General features: G+C 44.1%; 1 protein-coding gene across 1 annotated transcript in view; it reads right to left on the reverse strand.

Annotated features, from left to right (window-relative positions):
• LOC121272536 (ryanodine receptor 1-like) overlaps nucleotides 1-18,415 on the reverse strand; it is a 467,552-nt gene that overhangs the window by 279,722 nt on the left and 169,415 nt on the right. Inside the window, exons 33-36 of the mRNA XM_041179156.1 lie at nucleotides 16,517-16,603; nucleotides 7,172-7,398; nucleotides 5,121-6,009; nucleotides 1,057-1,257 (exon numbers count right to left, since the gene is read on the reverse strand). Coding sequence (XP_041035090.1) covers nucleotides 1,057-1,257; nucleotides 5,121-6,009; nucleotides 7,172-7,398; nucleotides 16,517-16,603 — 1,404 coding nt within the window. The remainder of the gene's footprint in view (nucleotides 1-1,056; nucleotides 1,258-5,120; nucleotides 6,010-7,171; nucleotides 7,399-16,516; nucleotides 16,604-18,415) is intronic.

Here is an 18,415-nt window from a genome sequence, read left to right on the forward strand (position 1 = left end):
GTTCAGTAATTCCACTTGCCACTAATTTAAATCCAGGGTTTAGGGAAATTTGTGAGGTGCTCAGCACAAGTAGACAACTGGGCCTTATATATGTACAAAGATTAGGGTCAAACATTGCAAATATGACCCCAGCAAAATTTTAACCCAGTCACTGACTCCTGCTGAATGCAGAGCCTCAGAGAAAGCTGACAGCAAGCAGGATCGGGGGCAGGAGAGACCCAGGAAGCTGAGTATTATTTTTAATGGTTGAGTACAATTCTGGGCACCTCAAAGAAGCCTTGAGGCTCCCCTGCCCAGACCTCTCCTCCCTCACTGATCACATTCACTTCTGGATTCCTCCATGTACTAACTGACTTCCCAAGTGCCTTCATTAGGCATCTAACAGCAACCTCTTGAAATCTCTCACCTGCCCCCTGGCCAAGTAGTGATTCTAGGTGGGTTTGGCTGGAAGCCTCATTTCAACATGGAAATAAAGCTCAAGAGTAAAAAAATGGTCCAAGATTCAGGCCAGCATGGAAATGTGAACTTAACATGTTTACTGCACTGTGCTCATTAGACATTCAATGCACTTGAACAGTGCCTACATTTCTAAGAGAAAAGTTTTATATGCTTGAGTAAAGTTGCATTGTGAAATTATTGTTTTCTTTACAAAAAAAAAAAAATCCCTTTATCCTTACCCTTCCTTTTTATAAGCTTTTGACTACATGTTGGACATCCAAAATCCGGCACCTTTGGAATGGTACAAGACCATCTGGATTTAGGATTTTCCTGGATTTTGGTGGATCAAATCAGGTAGACAATCCTAGGCCAGGTTCAATGAACAAGAAAATGATGTGGCTACAATAATAGCACTAACAGTGCATGGATAGAGGTCATGTGATTCCGGCTGGATCTGGTGGGCTCATTCGGGTCGACTAGGAGGGTGGGAACTATACCAGGCGTGCTATTTCAGAAATGTCCAGTTTTGGGATAATTCCAGTTTTCGGACAGCCCGATTTTGGATGTCCAACCTGTATTTTCCACTAACTTAAGGTGTATAATATAACAAGAATTTACCTGCTCTTGAGGTGGTGAGCGGAATTCCCTCGTCTTTCTGGCAGTTTCAGCTGCAGACATCTCAAAAGATAACATAAGGTCACGGTAGCGCTCCCTCTGATCTGTTTGCATTCTATTGACAAAGTTATCAGCTAATGAAGCAATTGATTCAACCCGGTGTCGAAGTTCACAGTCACAGAAGAATTGCAGAAGTTTGCACATCTGTGTAGAGAAAGAAAATTGGTCGTGAAATTAAAATTACATTTCGTTTTTTATCTAAGTACAATGCTTCAGTTCCTAACAAATTGATAATCTGACAAAATTAACATGCTAACAAGAATATTTATGTAGCATGATTTTTTTAAGTATTACGTGCAATCTACTTTCAGTAATTTAAAGCCATTGATTTGTTTTTTGATTAACTGAAGCAAAATAGTACCGCATGACTGATAAAAGATTATCTAATGTAGACTAATTGTACAGATGATAAACATTGACCTAGAATCACAAAGCAGGACACATTTAAAAAATAAAATGTCTTAGGATATTAAAAGGGTACTGTTTTGATTTTCTATATATCCTGCCAGGCAAGAAAGCCCATCAGAGAGGGATCTTAAAAGTTCTCATTGTGAATCTTTAATTTGAAATTGAAGTTGAAAGGAATAGATTTCAACAAAAACTATCCTAACACTTCTGAACCAACATGAAAGTTAGCATATGCGTGTTGACAAACATGCAAATAGCTTTGGTTGCCTGCTTTATGGACATTACTGCTTTTCTGTGCCTGAAGAATCTAGACTGAGCTCCACCACAATAAAGTATAAAACCAAGCCAGAAACAGTATTGGAAATTTTGTGTATGGTATCAGATAGCAATAGAGAGAAGTTGGTGAATCACCAGTCCATGAGCACTCGAGAGGTTGTAGCAAGCTCAAGTTGAGCATGGATTGAAAAAGCCAACGATCGTCAAAGATTTGGAATCCAATCCACACAAAGGAGAATATGGAGTTACAGGGGCCAACAGGTTCTCCTTTTAAAATAACTTTATTGGAGGCTAACAGGACATCCATAATGGCTGTGGGGTTCACGCATACTATGATGGCCAGAGGTACTTGGGATGATGGAGAGATTTATCTCTGATGAGTAACTCAATTTGCTTAATGAAATGAATGGTATGGTTATCTGTTGTGGGCAGAAAGGGAAAATGTGGTGAGGCGAGTCACAGAGATGGGACTGCTAGGAAGTAGAAGAGGAAGATCCAAGAACAGATGAAAGGATGTAGTGGTGACAGATATAAACGCAGTGGGATTAGAAAAAGAATGGTTGACTGACAGGAGGAGATGGAGACGGGTGATGAAGAAGCATTGATGACCCCGAGTAAAATGGAGGAAACCGCAGGAAGAAAAGTAACTCATTTTTTTATATATAATAATTCCTTATAATTTCCATATAATGAGATAGACCAATAAACTCCACCATTGTCCAATATGTAGGAAATGTCAACCAACTTGATAATTGCAATGGTTAAATGTGGTCACCCAGAGACTGGTACTGCATCTCACACAAGGTCAGATAACTATAATCCAGGCCAAACAAATGTGAAGATGGGAATTCATGTAGGAACACTTCTGCTTTTGCAAGATGCACAATAATCTGGTATCTACCTTTGGAACAGGTTTTCAATTAAAGGCCATAAAAGAGTCAGGAAAAAAGAAAATAGGTAAAGAAAGGGTTTTACAAGAATATATATTACATTAGACAACCAAGTAGTAAAAATAAAGTTAACACTATTAAAAAAGCGAAGTTTGGAAGAAGAGACATTGGGGTAAAAAGGCAAAGCAAGCAACCATATTATAAAAAGGATATAGAGGCGTTGGACAGGTTGCAAAAAAAAAGATTTACAAGGATGATACCAAAGCTGTGAGGTTATGCCTATTAGTAAGGGATGAACAATCTGGGTATCTTTCTCTTGAAAAAAGGTGGCAAAGGGGTGATCTAAAAACGATCTTTAAAATTATGGAAGGTTTTGATAGAATAAGCACAGCGAACATATTTTTGTATGTGGGGAAGAGAAAACTAGAGGCCATCAACATAATGTAGTCACCAAAAAATCAAATAGGGCTTCAGAAGAACTTTACCGAAAGAGTGATGAGAATGTGGAACTCACCACCACAGGGAGTAGTTGAGGCAAATAGCATAGATGCATTTAAGGAGAAGCTAGGTAAGTACATAAAGGGGAAGGGAATGGACGTTTATGGTGATAGAGTCAGATAAGGAAGGAGAGAGGCTGCTTGAATTGACCATAATTGCCAACAAAGAGTAGATGTGCTGAATAGCCTATTCCTGTGCATTCTATGTAATTCCAAGTAAGCCGAACTGATTATTTCATTCCAAAATATTTTCTAATTGTTTTTAATAGATATTTGTTATAAATTAGCTGCATGAAGAGTTTTATCACTGTAACATTAATGATTATTTCAGAATTACAGTATGCAAGTTGAAACATTTATTTTAAATGCTTCAAGAATGGAATTTCCCAGGACTTTTTGGGATTAGTAAAGATTAGCATTAACTATCTGTAGAACATCAATCCTCAGCTGATATGAAAACTGTTTGGCCTAGCAACTGAGCCACATAGTGCCTGGTAAGATGATGCTATGTGATGGCCTCTTAAATCTCCAAAATGGATGACAGGAAGAGTGCACACTTTTGAACAGAAGTGCGCCATTTGCAATATTGGACCAACAAGGGTATCCTTTACCCATACCTGAAGCAGTTGTTAAACTCTACATAGACAATTAAGAGGCCAAATGACTGCTTGAGGTCCTATTGGAAGAATAACTTGTCCTGTACTCAAACAAAACCTATAGAATGCGTGCATCAGAAAAAAAAGGTAAGTTACTTACCTGAATAAAGAGCCAGAGGAGCAGGAGTACTCCTCCTGGCTTCATGCTAAAACAGCCCTCTCAATTACCACAGTTTCTAGCCCCACTGGCCCCAAAATCCATGATCTCCCTCCCCAGCAGCTCAAAAATCCCCAATTGCCCCATCTCCAGGCTGAGAAAACCACAACCGCACTCAAGCTCCTGGCCCCCATTCATCGTCTCCCTTCCTGCTGGTGCCAAGATCCCTGACTCCCGGCTTCCAGGCTCCCTCAACTTCCAGATTTCCACGTTTAACTGCTCATGTGTGGACTTGAATTTGCTGTCTGATTTATTCCTTAATAATAGTGAACACTGATGGAGGAGTAGCTCCCAAACATTAACATCCCGTGAACCCCTCTCATGAAAATGCCAAACCTCGCGAACACCCTTTCTAAAAACAAATATTTTCCAGGGATTTTTTCCCTTATCTGAGTATAAATTAGAAAAGCAGTGATCTTCAAAGTACAAAATTTGTTTTTCGTATGACACTTTTATTACACACTATTATTACATTATTATCATTATTACATTATGAAAACAGCAACACTCTTCCAAGATTTCATTTTCATAACTCTTATCACTTTGATTAAGCCTAAACTTTCTCATGTCTGTACGTTGCCTGTTTTCAGCCACCTGTCCATTATGGGGTGTAAAACAGTTAAAATAAAAAATAACACACTGAGAACGCTAATGAACAGACAAACTTGTAAATGGGAACATTCACTCACGTCTCAATGGAGCAAAACAGCACACTACCAAGAGTGACTGAGTACTGACTAACTGAAGGACTGCACTGCCGCTACATTGGCTACAATGACCGTGGCTCTGGTCTTCAAGACACCAAGGTAGTTGTCTGATATTGAGTGTATTCACACATTTGGCGGGTGCCAAACCAACATTGGTTTCTGAATAACGCAAATAAAAATAAAGTAGCTTAGTTGTGCCAGTGTTGCTTTTATTAGGCTTGCATTTCCATAATTATGCTTAATTACGTCAAATTAATTGTGTCCTCAAAAATTTGGGATTTTGGCATGCAAACACTTTTGCTTCCCCCATTACTGAATTTTTCCAGAGAACCCCTTGAAACATTTTGCAAACCCCCCTTGGGGTTTCGCAAACTACAGTTTGGGAACCACTGAAATGGAGCATTATATTTTCATACCTGTAATTTGACAGACTCAGGCAGTTTCATCTGCAGAAGTCCCTCCTCTAGTTCTTCCTCCTTCACTTCTTCTCCTTCCGCAATCTTGTCCTCCTTGGGCTCATCTACCTCTTCTTGTTCCTCTTTCTCTCCTTCTTTCTCTTCAGCTTCTTCCACCTCTACTTCTCCTTCTCCCTCGGCGGCTGGAGTTTCTTCTTCCTTAGCACTTTCATCCTCACTCTTTTCAATTTCTTCTATCACCTCGGCAAACACGTTAGGTTCAATCATCTTAAGTATGTGCTTAACATCTTCGTCATCAAAGACTCCCATAATAAGGAGAGTGCTGACAAGTTTTAGTACTGGCACAAATTGGAATTCAACACTTCCGCCCACTGGATCCCTTGTGTGCTGCCCACCATCCTGGACAGCCTCAGTCAACATGTTAATAGCTTTGGTTTTAAGAATGTCCAGTGGTATCTCAGGACTAAACTGGTAACGGTCACCACTGGTGCCAACAAAAGATAAAGAGGCAAAATGTAGAGGGGGTCTCAAGCACGTGGTAACTCCTACACCAGGGAGGCCATAAATTTTGTTCTCTCCTGGAAACAATGTAATTTGCTTGGTTTCTTCTGTCATTGGAACAATAAACTCGTTATTCATCATTAATCGAGATCGTTTGGCTGACTCTAGATGGACACTGATAAGTAGATCATAGTAGCCACTACGTAGGAGGCCTGATATGTATGTGTTCTCAATAGTGTAAAGTAACTGAAATTCATCAACATGGCTACATATTGCATGGGCAACCCGGTTGTTGCCCAACGCGCACACAGCACAGTATAGCAGCAATGTATGGTAGTGGAATTTCATTAGGTCTTTACGTTCAGAAAGCTCCAAGATGTCAATGCACCTGCAGGAAGATATTTAAAAGCATAAATATTAATATTTATTTACACAAAATGTACGAATGTGGCTAATATAATCAAAATTAGACAAAACTGCATAACTGACAAATAACAACAGTGATTAAAATAAAATTTAATACTACCAAAGTTTTAAAGGCAGTTAAGTGTAATTATTTAAATAAATTATTTACCTTAATTTATGGACTACAAAACAATTATTTTCAACCTGAAGTAAAAACAAAACATGCTCAGCAAGTCAGGTAGCGTCTGTGGAGCGAGAGACAGAGGTAGCATTTTAGGTCAATGATCTTTCATCAGAACTCCCAGTTCAACCTGAAACTTTGGTTAGAATTTAATTCCTTCCCCAATGACAATTTTGGTGGTGGGGTTATTTAATCAGTCAGGAAGGTGGTGGGGGGAAAGCGCCTTCCCGCCTTCACCCCAATTAAATTCAGGCCAGGTAGGCCAGCGGACGGCCTTCCCTCCCTGACACCAGCTGAGGTTAAGTGAGCAATTAACGCTCACTTAATTGCCTCAGCCTGCTGCCACTAGTATTCATCCAGAGATGGGCAGAGGACCCAGCACATGGGGAGCACAACAAGCAAACCCATGCAGGGTTGCTTGCCGACTCCCAGGAAGGGTACCTCGTTCAAAGATAGTCCGTGCTTGATCGACAGACCTGGCATCAGGAAGAATGGTGGAGGAGGTGGTGCTGTTATGAGCCACCCACTTTTCCGCCCCTCCCCCCACCACCCCACGCAGTGACCCACCCCCTCCCACCATCAATCATCTGTGGCGTGGGTCCATCCATGATCTGAGACCTCTGGTGGGTACCATACCGGCAGCAGCTACCATCTCCCTGGTAGTGCTCCACTCAATAGAGCTGTCAGCCTTGGATTGGCAGCTGTCTACAGGTGGGACTTCCGCCCTGGGTCCTTGATCCTAAGTGGCACTTTATGCAGCAGGCCTTCCCTAATAGGGGTGACATAGGGCTCTAGCTGGCTCTCCAGATGGTGGGCAAGACTCCTGTTGCCTCCATTAAATTCCACCTGTTAACTCTGTTTCTCTCTCTACAGATGCTGCCTGACCTGCTGAGCATTTCCAGCATTTTCAGTTTTCATTTCTGATTCCCAGCATCCACAGTGTATTGCTTTTGTATTTCTTAACCTGTTCTCCTCCGGAATATGCAGGGCCATCATGATAAGTGGGTCGACGCATTCTACCATCCAGCCATGGCGCTCACTGATCCGTGCAGTTTCCACACTCAGGAAGTCATTAGGCACCCGACTCCACACTACTGGTGTGATCATTTGGACATCAAGTCTGGGAGGACATTGAGGGATTGTGTTCTTCCGTTCACTCTTAAACATAGCTGCTGAAATAGGCATAATGTTCTGTAAAATATAAAAGGAAGAATCAAGCATTTTATGCTGTCATTTTTTATTGTGCACTGTACAGGTTGTATTGACTGCTTCACCAGTCTACTAGTTATAAATCATACTTAAGGATACAAAGACTTGTAACAGAATTTGCAGTTGCTGTTCTTTATAGTTTATTTAGATTTGTACCTTTTTTCTTCCCTTTCCTCACAACATACAAGCCAGTGACCTGTAATATCTTCTGGTTCTAAGTTTTGTGTGAAACATTAATATTTTCCTTTCTTTACAGATGCTAATTGGTTTGCTGAGTGTTTTAACATATTCTGTAAGTATTTCAGATTCCCAGCATCTCCAGTATTTCTTTTAAAGCATGTGTGCAACCGAAACAGAGAAGCTATTAATGTATATTATTGGGAATTATTTTTCTTTTCTTTTTTCTATGGGTGTGTCTTAACTGGATTAAAGCCAGCTAGTCTGGGTGCTTTGATGTATACTAGTTTCGAAATGTAAACTAAGAACTAGAGGTACATTTGCATTTTGTTAAATAGAGCATTCAAGAAGGGAATTGAAATTTGGCACCTAGGGAGCAGAGGCCAAGCAATGTTTATATTACTAATAATATTGGTACTATGAGAGGCGTTTTATTGTTAGAAGAGGTTGAGTTCAAAGGGGCTGGTGATACAATGGGAATTTACGTTCAATGAGATATGCTGGGTATATCACAGGGCAGTTTTGTGTGTGCAGCACAGAGGCAAATGTAAGATCAAAGCCTGTAAGCCTACCACTGTGTCTGCAGAGGAACATCATTTTGAATGTGTAAGGTGAAAATGCTTTGCTTGGTGTCTGCTTAAAGTCTATTGATTGTTGTTGCCTTAATGGAGATTAGTTTGGGAATTTGTTAAAAGTTATGATAGTAGTAATTTGTAGCCATGTGTATATATTTAACTTGAGTAAATTAATAAATGTCTCATGTAGTTTGATATAAAAACTTCTCGAGAACTGGTGGTCTGATTCCTGAATTTGGAGCTGCATCTCAAACATACCACTTAAAAATATAGATTATGTCTGTTGTTTAAAGTTTCCCTCTTGGATTTTATCAACTGCTGCGACATAACAATAAATAAAAATGAAGAAAATAATTGGATTAAAAAGGGGGAAAGATGGAGGAGAGAGTTCACAGTCTGAAGTTGTTGAACTCAATCTTAAGTCTTGAGGGCTGTAAAGTGCCTAATTGGAAGATGAGGTGCTGTTCCTACAGTTTGCATTGGGCTTCACTGGAGCATTGCAGCTGGCCAAGTTGGAAATGTGGACATGAGAGCAAGATGTTGCGTTGAAATGGCAAGCGACAGCAAGGTCTGGGTCATGCCAATAAAAATAGTGTTGGATACGTACTGGTAATGATCCCGATATTGGGGTCCCAGGCCCAAAATAAAAATCCTGCTCAGAGCATCAATTAGCTACTTAAATAAATTGATGCATAAAAATGCATCCATTTCCTGATGACATCACCTCTGGATACCTAGAAGTTTGCAGTGATGTGGTGCTCTTTACAAGTAGGGCAGTTCCTAGGTTAACTGACCTTTGTCAGCATGGCTGATGTGGTCCATCTTAATCATAGTAATCTTTTCCATACATCATCATGCAAACAGCCCTGGTCAAGACCAAGGGGCCAACTCATTTTCTGTTGGGACACTTTCTTTTGTGATTGATGTGCCTCTTACACTCTTTGAACTCTATTTTGCCTTCTCTTCCTTCCTGAGGGAGACCTACTAGGTAGCTGCTGCAGCACTTAGGCAGGCAGGGAGGGCCTCTGGGCCTACCTGGAGCACTGGACTCCTGGTCTGCCTTTGGGAATCTGTCAGAATCCTTTTACTTGCCCTTAATAGGCTCAAAATGAACAGTTTTGGTGACACACTGCTTGCAGGTGGGTAGCTCTGCCACCACGCCTCCCCCTGTCCCCCAACATCATTCCTCCACGAAACTGGCCCGGGGGTCCAATGGAGCCAGGACGCAAGCTAGCAATGCTATTTTTAATCCCGGCCCAAGTGGGGCCTTAATTTCGAGCACATCAAGTTCAGTTTTTTTGGTTGTCCTCCATAGTTCCTTAATGCTGTGCAAATTTTTCATGTTTAATCTTTGATCAGATTTAGCAAAGAAAAACGACTGATGTTCTCATTTTTCCCTAATGAGCACAAAGGCATTTTTTTTGCTGAAGAATAATTCTCAGAACATTGCTCAACATGGAAAAAATATACCTGGGAATTGGGCATATGGGTGGCAAGTTAAGTTCAGTGTAGAGAAATGAAAAGTGGTTCACATGGGGACAAAAAAACTAGGGAGGTAATAATACTTAAAGAGAAAGAAAATAATGTGCATGTTAAAGTTAATAGACCTTGGGGATCCCGATTTGACAATAAATTCAAGCTTTCACAACAATGCTTTGCGGCAGACTGCAAAGCAAATCTGGTGTTAAAAAAATCATCATTAAGCTGACACAATGAGGTAATCCTTCCACTTTATAAATCATTACTGCAACCACACAGAACAGCATACATCAGTCCAGAAAGGATGCTGAGAGTACAGAGAGAAACTGGAATGATTGAGGGGATTATTTTACAGGATTGGATTAGTTGTGGCCAAGTGGTTAATCTATGAAACAGGCTCCTAGGGAGAAAGGAGAAGTAGACAGTGTTGATTCATTCAATTGCGAATTTGAAAGATTTCTTTCAAAAGATAATTTGAGATAGAGTATTTGGGTAATTTGAGCTATGACATACAGTAAGTGTACTATGAAGAAATAAGTAAAGTAGAAACAGAAATAAAAGCAGAAAATGCTAGCAAAACACAGCAGGTCTGACAGCACTTGTGGAGAGAGGAACATTTGTTTCAAGTCCATGACTCTTCTTCAAAGCTGAAGAGAAATAGAAATGTGATGGAATTTATACTGTTGGAGGGGAAAGGAGCATACTTCAATGTTCACACTTCTCCCGCCCCCACCCCAGCAGTGCTGAGACACCCAGCGCAAATTTCCCACTGGCTGGCCACTTAGGCGAAATCACAGTTGCAGCCCGATCACGGGTTGCAAACAGTTCCACAGCCGTTCTGAGACCTGCCTGCCGCACGAAGGGAAAATCCTCCCCCAGGGGCAGGATTTTCCCGTCGGCGAGCAGGGGGCGGGGCCGGCTCACCAACGCTTAAAATGGTGCGTGGAGACGTCAGTCAGAACTCCCGACGTCACCGCGCCCCATTTACATTTTTCAGTAGGTGGAGGCGCAGCAAAATCAGCTGTGCACCTGCCGACCTGTCAATAGCCAATTGAGGCCACTGACAGAGTCATTTAGCTCATTAATGGACCCGCCCGTTCAACCTTAAGGTTGGCGGGCTGGCCAAGAGCCCCGGCGGGAATTAGAAAAAGCATGAAACCTCATCCACGGGCGGGAAGAGGTTTCACGTAGGTTTTAAAAAATCTTATTGAAGATTTTGTAAAAATTATGGACACGTCCCAACTCATGAGGGGATATGTCAGGAATTTTTTTTCTATTTCTAATTTTTGTCACAGAACAGCCAATCTCCCTGAGGCAGCGCTTAGCCTCAAGGAGATGAGTGCGCTCTTTTGTGTGCATGCGTGAAAGAGCGCACTCTCGATTTAGGGAAGCGCATCCCCCCCCATCCCGAGCATTGCGCTTCTATGCGGACGTCGTGCTGGGCAGACCTTAATTGGCCCACCCACGTAAAATGGTGCCGTGCCCCCGATTGGGTGCGCTGATCGGAGGCGCGCCTGTGTGCACCCGCCATTCAACTTCGCCCCCAACGGGGGGGAAAATCCTGCCCCAGGAGTTTTTTTCCACATTTTATTTGGGTCTATAGATTGAGTATCATACTGGTAGTTGGCAAAGTAGATAGAGCAAGGGGCATAATTTTTCGTCCTGCGGACAGGCACCCAACCCGAATGGGAGTAAAATAATGAATGATGTTGTCGGGCGATCATCCCGACCTCACTGCGCACTTGCGCAATATTTCGCTCGGCGGGACTGTGCAGGTACCAGAGTGGTGCCCGCCGTTAATTATGTAGCTACTTAAGGCCCTTAACAGTCCGATTGGCTGAGATTTTAAAAACAAAAAACTGGGGATGCTGGAAATTCAAAACAAAAACAGAATTACCTGGAAAAACTCAGCAGGTCTGGCAGCATCGGTGGAGAAGAAAAGAGTTGACGTTTCGAGTCCTCATGACCCTTCAACAGAATGGAGATTTTGCCTTACCTGTGCAATTTTCTGCTCACTGCATAGGCAAAACAGGCAGGCGGCCACCCGTCATTTTCACAAATGTTGTCCAGGGTGGGATAGAAAGGGTCAGCAGCATTGCCGGTGTGAGTAGTGAGGAGTTTTGCAGATGGTTTGCTACTGGTTTGCTTATTTGAACTTGACAGCTTCACCTCTGTTCTGAGCTTCATTCTTAGCATTTCTAGGCTTCATTTCAGGACTCAACGGTTTCTCCAAGGCACCTCGAGGATTTTGACCATGTGGACCCTTCCAGGTATCAGTCTTCTGTTACCCTGGTAATGGGGATTATGATCTCCACTGGAGCCACCTCCTCTGAGGAGGAAGAGAGGGGCAGAAGGGAGAGGAGGCCACATGTCCTATGCAGATTCCAAGGGATGGACCTTGGGAGGAGAGGCGCAGGCACAAGGGGCACAGGGCCAATAAGGTAGAAGGGGCTGCTGAGGACGCCACTTTCCTGTTGCCAGGGTTTACAGGCAGTGATGCAGCTACCTCAATATGTCCGAGGTGCAATGCCGAAGGAGGCTCTGTCTCTCAAGGGCGTGCCTGACCTCCATTTGCCAGATGGTGGGCCCTGAAATCAGCTCCAACTGTGTGGGTGGACACCCCATGCCTGTAGCTCTGAAGGTCATATTGGCCTTCAACTTCTATGCCTCCGGCTCTTTCCAGGGATTAGTGGGGGATTTGTGTGGAGTCTCCCAATCAGCTGTCCACACTTGCGTCAAGTTGGTGACAGAAGCTCTGTTCAGATGGGTACTGACCTTTGTTCTTTACTGTACGGACGAGGCCAACCAAGCTGAGCTAGCTAAAGGCTTTGCAATATTTGCTGGGTTCCCCCGCATGCAGGGTGCAATTGACTGCAAACATATGGCCCTCAAGGCATCAGCAGGTCAGCCAGTTGCCTTGGTCAACAGGAAGGGATTCCACTCCATGAACATGCAGAGTGTGTGATCACCAGATGCAGATTCTACAAAACTGTGCCAGGTTTCTACAAAACTGGCAGCTCCCATGAGGCCTACATCCTCAAGTACTCCCAGGTGCCGAGGCTCTTCAATGCTCCAGCCCAACAAGATGCATGGCTGCTGGGTGAAATGGGCTATCTTTGAAAAGGTAACTCATGGTACCTCTCCACCAACCAAAAACAGAATCAGAGAAGTGTTACGAGTCAAGGGCGGTGATAGAGAGAACCATGGGTCTTCTCAAGATGCGCTTCTGGTGCCTGGACTGTTCAGGGGGAGCACTACAATACCCTCCAGAGCGGGTGTCACTGATCATGGTTGCATGCTGCACTCTCCACAATCTGGCACTGGCGAGGGGGGTACCAACTGGAGGAAGGGGATCTTGACACAGCTGTAAAGGCCACAGATGAGCCTGTAGTGAGTCCAAAGATGAGCATGGTGAGGAGAAAGCTGAGGGTATGGAGCCAGACCTTGGTAACCTCCAAGGAGGCTGGGACACTAGGGATGCTTTGATCCAATGCTCTTTCAGCTTGGCTACCAAAGATCAGCTTCAAACGCATACCAGAGATGCCACCTCCATCCCAGATGTCTGAAAGGACCCTTTCATTTGAACACAAAGAACATTCAGTGCCTGTACAAAAAAGTTCAGAGCCACCTACATCCAGCATTACATGCTGTCGTACCCTGCACCAATAAAATAAAATACTCAGGCCATGACGACAAAAGCAAAATTTGTCTCATTTTGACAATTCCAAACAATTTACTTAACTTTCTCTGGGCTTCATTCGCAAGCCAGTATAGATAAAGTAAATATAAAGAACATAAAATCACCCGTGACCTGTCCCTCTTGTGCTTATGGTACCTTTAACTTATGCTTGTGAGTGCTACATCTAGGGGCTCCCTCCTCACTGGCACCGACATTGGAGACAGCCTGATGAGTCTGCTGTCTTGTTGGCCTTGATGGTCGTCCTCTGGCCAGTGGAGCCTGTGCTGGCCCCACCTGGGAGGGAGCAGCCAGTGCCATGCCTGGCATCTTCCCAGTCACCACAGCCTCATCAGATGCCACGGTCACTGGCGGAGGGGTGGAGGAGCTGCTGCCATCATCCAGAGCGCCCTGAGAGGAGCACACAGAGACGGCCGGCAGCTCATGCGCCAACGTGAGGTCACTGTGAACCATTAATGGACGGGCACCTAGCTGGGATACCGGGTGCCTCATCCATCTCCCATTCTGGCACTGACCACCTGAAGTCATTGCCTGTGTGAGGGCTTGCAGGTCCGAGTGCAACCTCAGGAACCCCTCATACTGTCCTTGGAGCTGCCTCTCCATGAGAGTCATCACTCTCTCAATGGAGGAGGCAGTGCACTCGGCCATGACAGTCAATGAAGTGCTCACGCTCCACATGGATTCCTCCGGAGACCGTGGTATGCAGACCCACATAGACATTTGCCAGATCCTACTGCAGATCTTGCTGGATATCCAGCATCTGTCTCCTAATGGACGACTCCAGAAGCTCATCATCAGCCTTCGACTGAGCATCGTCCTGGTCCCCGGCAGTCCACCGACTGCTGGTGCCCTGGGCACTTTCTGCCTCTGCCTCAAGCAATTGTGAAGTGCCCTCACCAATGTGCACTGAGATACTAGCTGCCGCTCTAATGCCCATCGAAGTGCTGGTAACTGCGCTGATGCCTGCTTCAGAGAGCGGGTATGACGTAAGTGCAAATGACGCCCGGTGATCCTGTAGTTTCAGGGCTGGCCCTTCAGGGTCTGGAGGTCAGATGACTTCTGGCGAACCTAAAAGGGAGAAGGAGAACATGTCATTAGTTAAAGTCATCACACTGTTAATGTGCATGCCAGGCACAATGGAGATCTGCATCATGGTGCACTTGTCTTCCAATGATCAATGGGTACTTCAGGTTCGAGGCTCACATCAATGAAAAGACTACACTAGAACAGTTGCACAAGTCAAAGTTCTCACCTCTGTGCACTGCTCTCTTACCTTTGTCTGGCAACCCCACTTCTCTACACCCCATTGCCAATGGGGCTTGCCAGCTCTCAACCTCCAGGGCATCTTGCTCATACCTTGGAAGGATTAGGAGGCTAGCGGGGCCTCCGCCGGCCTGCAACCTTTCTATATTGTTGTGGGCAGTCTTCTCGTGAAACAACAGAGGAACATTTTGATTAGTCCACTCTGTATCTGCAGTGCCAGTGCAGCCTGGCCAACCCAGTCGAAGAGCGCCTTGGCAGGGCACTTCCAAGTCCTAGCCCTTGAGCCGCAAGGCACTCAGTCCAAGCAGCCAGGGCTCACCCCTTGGCCAGCTCCAGTGTGACTGACAATTGGCACTCAGGCTCTCCACCCGTGAAGTCCACGAGGGGATAGCAAGACCTTAACACATCTGCACATTGACCCATGCCAACATGGTACTCACCCTTCCTGTGTGCAGCAGGTCATTGAAGTCCTTCCGGTACTGCACCCAGGAGCACCACACCGCGTCATGAATGCTGACCAGCAATGCCATCCCCTCCCATGCCCTGTTGGAGGTACAATGGTCTCCTCCCATCCCTGGGGGCAAGGGTCTCCCTCCTGGCAGCCACCTTCTCCAGGAGGACGGTGAGGCACTCATCAGAAAAGTGGGGGGGGCTGAGTGCCCACCTGACCTGCCATGCTCAGCTTCACTCAGGTCCACTGGGCCGGAAATGTCCTCTGTGGCAGTCTTCCAGTGGCTGCCTGGGCTGCTTCTAAACCGGCTGCCGGCTCACCATTGGACCCAGCGGCCGACAGGCCCCCACCCGACCCTTCCTGGCCAGTGCGGAGCCACGTTTCACACTGGGCAAACTTTAATTGGCCCACCAGCAGGAAACCGCAGTGGGGGACCCGATCGCAGGCGGTGGTCCGTTTTGTGGCCGCTCCCGGGCCCACCCACCATGCCCGCCTGACCAGGGGAAAATCCTGCTTTTATCCTGGAGTTCTTTTATCTACCAGTTCCTATGTTCCTAAATAATGTCAGTATCTCCCACCACTTTTCATACATGTACATTCTCACTATTTTGAAAAAGAAAATATAGCCTCAAGTTCAGAATTACAGCTGTAGAAAATCTCATATAAGTTTGCAGAAAATTAATACATTAACAGCTTTTTTGGTAGACCTCAAATACCTAGATGTTACCTCTTTTGTAGTAAAAAGAGAACAGAGAATTGAGCCAAGAGGGTTTTGCAGCGGTTGTTGAAAACATACGTCAAAACCCCAACCAAATGATCCAAAGGTTGAGCGTAGAGTTACACGGCCTAAGACTGCAATGATAAAATAATAACTTGTATTGTTAAAACACCTCAAGTGAAATCAACTCAAGTGCTTCATGTATTAAAATTACTTATGAGGTGCAGTGACTGTTGTTATGCAGGGAAAATAGTTGAGATTGGCCAAACAAAGTGGCCTGCAGAATGAGCAAGGTAAATTTTGCTGTTTGAGTGATCTGTTCGTATGTGCTATGATACAAGTCTACTTTTGTGTCTGCTGCACTGCTTCATATTCAAACTAAAGATGACACAAATGAGACCCAGTGAAGTACTTTCCTTTCTTACAAACTGCTTTGCACCAGTAGACAAATGAGTTTAACTTTTTGCTGAACTGTACTGGCTCCTGAGCTGCATGAAGTTTAAATCAGGGGTGATGAGGGGTGGTTTACATTAGAAATTGACTCACATTTACACTAACACAAATACTCCTACATGAACAGAGCATCAAATATTCCGGGACCCTGCATAATTCAAGCGCATGAATTTCTACCACCCTTTTGAAGAAACACGAAACAGAGAGATAACAGTTTCTGAGATGGGGGTCAGCTCTGTGAAGCTATAACAGTGATTCCATGTTCCACATCCCAATGTCACACATACCTTCAGCTTTCCAAGCTCAAACTGGAACATATTCTGGCTGGAAGGCTGAACAAAGACTGCAGGGAATAGCTTCTTACTTGGTTCAACCTATTAAACACAATAAAGCAAAGCAAACAGCATTAAAACGTATATGCAGCTGAAATCTGACAAATAAAAATGCATTTGTCTAATTTGTTTCTAAATACATTTACATACAATATTTATGCATAAATCTCATGAAAGTTGTGAAATTGATGACTAGTCTAAGCAATGCATTGGCATTATAAACTTTCATCCTACTATTTTGTGACAGGATAATAGAGTTCCTTCATGTTCTGCTTCAATGCCTTGAGGTACTGATGTTTAAACTTCTCAAATACTGAGTTTGCAATAAAATGGAAAATCCCCCTCGTCTGAAACATTTATAACATTTTGTTCTTGGAATATGTTCTTGAATATAATCAATCACACTTAGCAAGGATGCTGAATCCCATTTGCTAGGTCACTATTCTTTCAAAATCAGTTAAGGGTATCTCTTTCCCAAACTGAGTTGATATCTTGGTTTCTAAACTCAAAAAATCTGGTCTGATTAAGTAACTTTGCTTGTTTCCTTCACGCTTTGAGCAGTGCTGACTGAATAACACATAAGCTATTTTTACACATGCTCTGGAAGTGGATCAAAGCAACTCCAGCTAACACCAGACTTGTATAGTGCCTTTAAGATAACAATATGTCCCACGATACTTCACATAGGAGGGAATAGAGATCAAGTGGAGTAGAATTAGCGGAGAAAACTGTACACATGGCTATAAATACAGGTTTGAAGAAGAGGAAAGAGCTAAGAATGGAAAGTGGAGGTACCCCTGTAGTAACTGTACAAGTTGAGGAGGAGAAAGCACTGCTGGAGAAATGCTGACTCCTTTGGGGCAAGTAGAATGGAACTAGACATGAATGATTTTTAATGCCATGGCCACAAGGTAAGGAGGTAGGAGGGTATTGATTGGTCTGCCATATTGGAGCGTACAAGGAGGAAGTGCACCTGGATGCAGTCTCAATGACTTTAATTAGAGTTAATTAGTGACAACTGATCATTTTCTTTAATTTTTTGAGGAAGGGACTAAAGTAGTAGACAAGGGTGTCTATGCCAAGAGGGACTTCAAAAAGGCACTCAATAAGGTGCCATAAAAGAGACTATTAGCTTTGGCAGGAAGTGACAAGTGACAAGTACTTTCCCATCGGTAACAGGATCATTTCTGGTTCCCAATCACACTGGTGACTGACATCCACCTCCCCCACTGCGATCTTGTGGGAGGCATCAATTGAGGACGACAGGTGGAATAGTGATGTGGAAGTTGCAGTTAGAGGTTCCCCAACATTGGACGGCCGTCAGCCTCACCGGGAGAAGCAGGTGCAGCTGAGGCTGAAAGGGGAGCATGAGGATGGCTCAAAAGGCATGCACTCTCAATGCCTGCGGAGAATTTAAAAATAAAGAAGAACCACAGCTGTTAGGACCATCAGTATATCCCTCCACAGGATTGATTGTGGTTAGAGCTGTGGCCTTTTCACTTTTGTGGTTCCTTCACTGGGACAATGAGAGGAGGCTCCGCTGGCCCTTAGGCCTGCTGCTGGGAGGCCATCTCCTTGTAGCTGCTAGGCTCTGGACTCAGCATGAAGCCAGTCTGATGCCAGAAAAATTCCGATGTGTTCTGAAAATGGACAGTTTTTCGTTTATTTCATGGGATGTGAGTGTCGCTGGCAAGGCCAGCATTTGTTGCCATTGTTAATTGCCCTTGAGAAGATGTTGGCCTTCTTGAACCGCAGCAGTCCTTTTGACGTAGATACAACCACAGTGCTGTTAGGAAGGGAATTCCAGGATTTGACCCAGCAACAGCAAATTAATGGTGATATATTCCCAAGTCA

The sequence above is a fragment of the Carcharodon carcharias genome, chromosome 34 (genome assembly GCF_017639515.1).
Source record: "Carcharodon carcharias isolate sCarCar2 chromosome 34, sCarCar2.pri, whole genome shotgun sequence".
NCBI lineage: Eukaryota > Metazoa > Chordata > Chondrichthyes > Lamniformes > Lamnidae > Carcharodon > Carcharodon carcharias.